The sequence below is a fragment of the Archocentrus centrarchus genome, chromosome 7, assembly GCF_007364275.1.
Source record: "Archocentrus centrarchus isolate MPI-CPG fArcCen1 chromosome 7, fArcCen1, whole genome shotgun sequence".
Classification (NCBI taxonomy): Eukaryota; Metazoa; Chordata; class Actinopteri; order Cichliformes; family Cichlidae; genus Archocentrus; species Archocentrus centrarchus.
In genome coordinates, this window is record NC_044352.1 from 31,342,907 (window position 1) to 31,348,913 (window position 6,007).

The 6,007-nt window shown below is 45.1% G+C and overlaps 1 protein-coding gene across 1 annotated transcript; it reads right to left on the reverse strand.

The window, feature by feature from the left end:
* Window positions 1-235: 235 nt before the first annotated feature.
* krt8 (keratin 8) lies at window positions 236-5,801 on the reverse strand. The gene is made up of 8 exons (XM_030732722.1): window positions 5,268-5,801; window positions 3,411-3,619; window positions 2,701-2,761; window positions 2,243-2,338; window positions 1,778-1,942; window positions 1,560-1,685; window positions 1,195-1,459; window positions 236-1,061 (listed from the first exon to the last, which is right to left on the reverse strand). Exons 1-8 carry the CDS (start codon window positions 5,679-5,681, stop codon window positions 817-819), a joined length of 1,581 nt encoding a protein of 526 aa, XP_030588582.1. The 5' UTR covers window positions 5,682-5,801; the 3' UTR covers window positions 236-816.
* Window positions 5,802-6,007: the final 206 nt, after the last annotated feature.

Sequence of the window (6,007 nt, forward strand, 5' to 3'; positions counted from 1 at the left end):
AGTCTGGGAGCTGGTTCCATGTGTGAGGTTCTGTCTGTGCTTTTAGAATCACAAGTACGCCTGCAGTCTGAGAGCGAAGTATTACTGGGATAATAAGGTTGTTTGAGGTCTTTGAGATGTGATGAGGCCTAATTATTCAGGATTTTTTTTCTGCTTTATGGGAATGAAACTTAACTTATTATCACTACCACCCCCCCCCCTTTGAACAACCATTTCTAATGAAAACAAACACATCTTTACCTTCAGTAAACACATTTTTATTGGGTTTGGTAGCAAAAACAGCACCTCAGGACAACAATTTGATGTGGGCAGCCTCCTAAGGGGTCAAACGGTTTCAGTTACAGAGCACGCACACATGCACTACCTACTGTAGCAGGCAATTTTACGACATTAGTTGACCATCAACACTGGAGCACTGTTTCCGTACATTCACATTCCTTTGACAACACCACTGTCCATTTGATGTGATACAAAGGCCCTTCAAGCATGGAACAGCAGTTGCATAGATTTCAAGGGAGTGTGACACATCTGTGTTTTATTCCTAGCGGACTTTTTTTTTAAACAAACTACTGTTTTTAGTACACAGTGTCAGACAACAGACATACAAAATAAATCCTTTGGTCCCTTTCAAATCTTTGGTAGTGTTACAATCATTCATTACTTCATTAAAAACATGTTAAGGCTCTGTTGGAAAGTGGCTGGCAAGCATTTTGTTTCAGACTTGTTTATTGGGGAGGGTGAACTGTGACTATATGACTAACACAGAGGAAGAGAAGATCATAGCAGACAGGCAGCTACGCCTCTAGACTAGACAGCTCAATCCTCAATGACCTCAGAGGACTCAGACACCACTTTGCCATCCTTGGTCTCAATCATCTTGATCACGACGTTCTTCTTAGTCTGGGTGCTGTATCCACCGGCACTGCCGCTGCTGAAGCCACCACTGTATCCGCCACCGTAGCCGCTGCCGTAGCCGCTGCCGTAGCCGCTGCCGTAACCGCTGGAGTAGGAGCTCGAATAGCTGCTCTTCATGCTGTCCACGGGGAATCCGCTGTAGCTTGCTGTTGAGAGAAAACACTTGAACTTAAAAAATGTTCAGTTAATCAGTTCAAACTGGTTAAACTCTGTTAAACCTGAAAAATGTAACTGAATCCAAACTATAAGAGCTGCAGTGTGCCAATAAAGGCGACTTACTGCTCTGTTGGGAGATGTTGATAGCCTTGATGCCATTTGCCAGTCTGTCCTCCTCTCCCTCCAGGAGTTTTCTGTAGGTGGCGATCTCAATGTCCAGAGCCAGCTTGACGTTCATTAGGTCCTGGTATTCTCTGATCTGGCGGGCCATGTCCTGTTTGGCTCTCTGCAGGGCATCTTCCAGGTCCTTGATGCGGGCCTTGGCATCCTTCACAGCCAGCTCACCACGCTCCTCTGCCTCAGCGATCTGGGCCTCCAGGTTGGCGCGCTAAAAGATGATTAGTAAACAAATAAGACTTTGTCCACTCAGCTGGCAGTGAATGACTGTGTCTAGCAGTAAAAAAACAACATATGGTGGCTAAAAATACCTGTCCCTTGACGGCATCAATCTCCGACTGTAGTCTCTGGATCATGCGGTTAAGGTCTGCGATCTCTGTCCTGGTAGACCTCAAGTCATCTCCATATCTGTTGGCGGACGTCTGCATTTCTTCATACTAAATGAACATTAATAAAACAGGATATTACAAACCAGAAAGCCTTTTGATGAGAATGATCTGATAAATGTTTCAAAAGTGTTGTCCTTTACCTTGGTCTTATACCATGTCTCTGCCTCAGCACGGGTACGGTTGGCAATGTCTTCATACTGAGCCTTAACTTCAGCAACAATGGAGTCCATGTCCAGGTTGCGGCTGTTGTCCATCTCCACAATGACTGAAGTGTCCTTGATCTGGCTCTGGAGCTCACGCAGTTCCTGGTAAATTAAAAAAAGAAGAAGAGGTGAGAGATTAGCTACATAAACTCCTTGATGAAACCCATAGAACTACTGCCCTTCAAGGGGTGGGGTAAGACTCAAGGAAAGATGATAAACAGATGAGTAGAGATTGCAGCAAAGGCAAAACATATTCTGAAAGGATACCACAAACATCATAAGAATTCCATGACAGGGAAGATAATGCTGATAAAAGCAGTAAGTGGTTTGGTGGTGGGAGTTTTTGAAGCCAAAGGGGAAGCAGGAAACAAACAGTGCAGTCACGCTGATTTTGTGCCATACCTCCTCATAGATCGACCTGAGGAAGTTAATCTCATCTGTCAAACTCTCCAGCTTGGCCTCCAGCTCAACCTTATTCATGTAGGCCTCATCGACATCCTGGAAGGGAAAAAAAAACAAAACTTTTGTTAGAACGGGATGTTACAACGTACTGATTTTTATTTATGTCTTCAGCCAAAGGAAAGTTTTAACCTCTTAACATCCACTCTTACCCACCTATGGTTAGAGCTAGGGTTCTGATAAGAATATAACCTTTTTTATAAGCACCTAAACAGAAAAGCTTTTTAACAGAAAAACTATAAGGCATCATTTGAAATGTGACATCTTCTAGTTTCTGAATTTCTGCCGTGGCTCAAACACTCAACTCTAACCCAAGATGATCGCTGGCCCAGCAGATATTAAGATGCTGAAAGAACATACACATGAACGTCTCAGACTAACTGATCAATAACATTGCTGACCTTCTTGATCAGGACAAAGTCATTCTCACACTCTGTGCGCTTGTTGATCTCGTCTTCATACCTAAAAGGAAAAAAAGAAAATATCATTTATGAGCTCATTTTTAATATCCCCCCCAAAAATCTCATGATATTTAAGCATTTATAAACTAATGTAACACTAGGTGGTGCAAGAAGTCCATCACTGGCTGTTGAACTCCTTTAGGGCATTTATCTCACACAGTGCCTGTTGACTCAGGGCCAAGAGGTGTTACTGATATCTCTCCCTCGGGAGCCCCTCAGCTGATGTGTTCCATTTGTCTGCAGACAACTAACAAACATGTGCAGCACTGCTGCCCCTGCCTCTGATGGAGATATGTGCACGTCAGCATGGGCACAATCAAGCTTGCTTCCCCTTGTGTAAAGCTATGGACAGGTTCACTGACGGCCAGCTCACTAGAAATCAGTTTTACTTCCAGTGTATGTAATGTAATGAGTATTTGGAACATGCTTCCTGAGTGTTGTAATTCCCTTGAGCTAGTGTGACGTAAAACAATGGACAGATGTAGGGAGTAGTCTGTACAGCTCAGTGTACTGCAAGGCTTGTACTCTGAACATATTAGTTGAATTGAAACAGATGAATCCTAGATAAAACATACATATCATAGCCTTGCTGGCCCGATGTTGCATGAAACAGCTCATTCTTTGCCCTTATTGCCCCCTCCCATACTCACTTGTTCTTGAAGTCCTCCACCAGGCCCTGCATGTTGTGCAGGTCAGCCTCCAGCTTCATCTTGTCGTTGCCCAGGCTGTCCAGCTGTCTGCGAAGGTTGGCGATGTAAGCCTCGAACATGGCATCGATGTTGGAGCGGGTGGTGGTCTGTCCCTGCAGCAAGCTCCACTTGGTCTCCAGCATTTTGTTCTGCTGCTCCAGGAAGCGGACCTGAAAGAGGCCGAACAGACACGGTTACGCATCTGACTTTGTGCAAGTAATGCGTGGATAAATATGAGGAGGAGAAAGAAATCAAAAAAGGCTTTTCGGCAAATCTGTGACTTACATTTTTGATTTTTGTTAGACATGCGAACACTTGCTGCTCGTCATCACACTTATTATGAAACTCCCTTTTAAAGTATGAGTGTGCAGTCAGGGGTCACCATGACTGAATAGCTTTAGGGTTAACATCCTAAGATCCAGTTACCAGCAACATAGTCATGAACGTCTTCATTTACCATCTATTGTCTTTGATGTTCTTATCTATTTTGGATGTTTTGTAAGCTGCTCTGCTGCCAGACTGTTCTTTTTTTCCAAAGGAAGGTATGCACGACATGCTTGCATCCTGACAGGAGGTAGGGGGTTGGAAAAAAAGCAGTGATGGAAGAACAGCTTTAGCTGACCATTCTCCTGCATGTCTTCCTGTTTTTGTGCAACGAATGAGAAAGGGGGTGAAGCAAAGTTTTGTCGGCAGGAAGATGCAGAAATCTTTATATTTCAGTGAGTAATAGGGACGTGATGAGGGGCAAGAACATAAAGTGAGGGGGAGGTGGTCATTCTGCATACTTCTGAACAGTAAAAGAGAGATAGTGAAAGCAGATATGTGACTCACTGGACCTTGCACCACGAGACAGTGCACTCTTAAGGTCTCCAGCTGTCTTCATCAGAACTGGAGTAAATACAGATAATAGCGTGACTCCAAATGCAGAGCATGAGATAAAAGATATGTGGGCGGAAGCTCATTCGCTCGGCGTCAAAGCATGCAAAACGCACCCTAGCTTCCTTAATCATTGCTCTGGGATTAAGAGAGGTGATATGTAGCCAGTTAGCTGGGACTGAACATGAAACCAACTGGCCTCTTTAAATATTAACCCACTCCTGAGAGCTCAGAGGACAAATACTCTCCTGAGTATCACGCAAACTTTAATGGACTTTAATGCTGATTAGAAAGATAAAAACTTGCTCTATTCATATTCCCACTGGTCATTCCTTATAGAGTGTGTCACTGTGAATGAAGTTATTGTCTTAAAGGTAACAATAGCACTCAGTACTGACTGTATGTGTGTGTGTTTAGGATGGGTGGGGGCCACCAGAACAGCAGAAAGAGCCACACCCCAAGCAAAGGGAGGGACCGGTCCCAAGGTAACTCGTATCACAAGCCCTGAGCTCTGCCCTGACACACCCTGAACTTTTTTTTCTCCCTCTCTCTCGTTCTCTTTGTCTCTCTTTCTACACGTCTGTTTTTCATCACTATAAAAGGGCAGCCAGAGCCAAAAAGATATGAGAGCCTAACCCCAGAGTTGCCTTTTGCAGCGTTTGTGGGAGGGAAGCAAAGAGAGGAATAAATCAACTTTCCCCATGCAGCAAATGTGAGGAAATCAGCATTACAGGACATGTGGCAAACATATGGGTCTCGCTATCAAATATTGCATAACAGTGTAACAGACCTGAAACACAGTTTGACGCCATTCTTTTTTTTGAATACACTTGAATGCACTAACATTTCAATGCAACTAAAGCAATTTCTGCTTGAGAAGAATAAGGCAGCCTGAAATTTAGAGCCACATACATCTTTCTGCCAGCTATCACAAACTCTTACCTTGTCAATGAAGGAAGCAAAGCGGTTGTTGAGGCTCTTGATCTGCTCCTTCTCCTGGGTGCGGACAGCTTGGATGGTGGGGTCAATCTCCAGGTTCAGGGGGGCCAGAAGGCTCCTGTTCACAGTCACAGCAGTGATGGGGGCCTGAGCAGCCATGCCGCCGCTGTGACCCATACCCATACCCAGGCCCATACCCATACCCAGGCCCATGCCTGCTGAGCCACCCATGCCTGAGCTCACGCTGTAGGCAGAGGACCTGGTGATGCCACCACCTCCGAACTGCGTGGGGGCACCATAGGAGCTCCTGACAGAGTACCTCTTGCTGGCAGTGAAAGAACTTGGTCCAGCATAGGAGCCGCTGCTGAAGGACCTTTGACCAGAAGTCTTGTAACTCACTGTTGGCTTGTAAGACATCGTGAAGTAGTTTTTCTTTTGGATGAAAGGAGCCTGGGAAGGTCAGACCAAGTGGCTCGGTTGTTAAGGCAGGCAGGCAGGCAGTGGGGAGAAACCAGAGTGGATCGAAAGAAGAGAATCTACTGAAGAGTTTTAAAGCCTTCCCCTGTGGGAGGGGCCTTTGGTGACTTCAGACTTCAGATGCCATTGGCTGCAGAGCTGTGACAGAGAGGGCTGTGCTGTAACACTACACTTGTATGACACACTGTCCAGTGATTCAAACCCATTACCTGCCCATTCTACAGGCTGCTCTGGGTTGTTAGCGAAAACTTTTTCTTTTTGAGGAA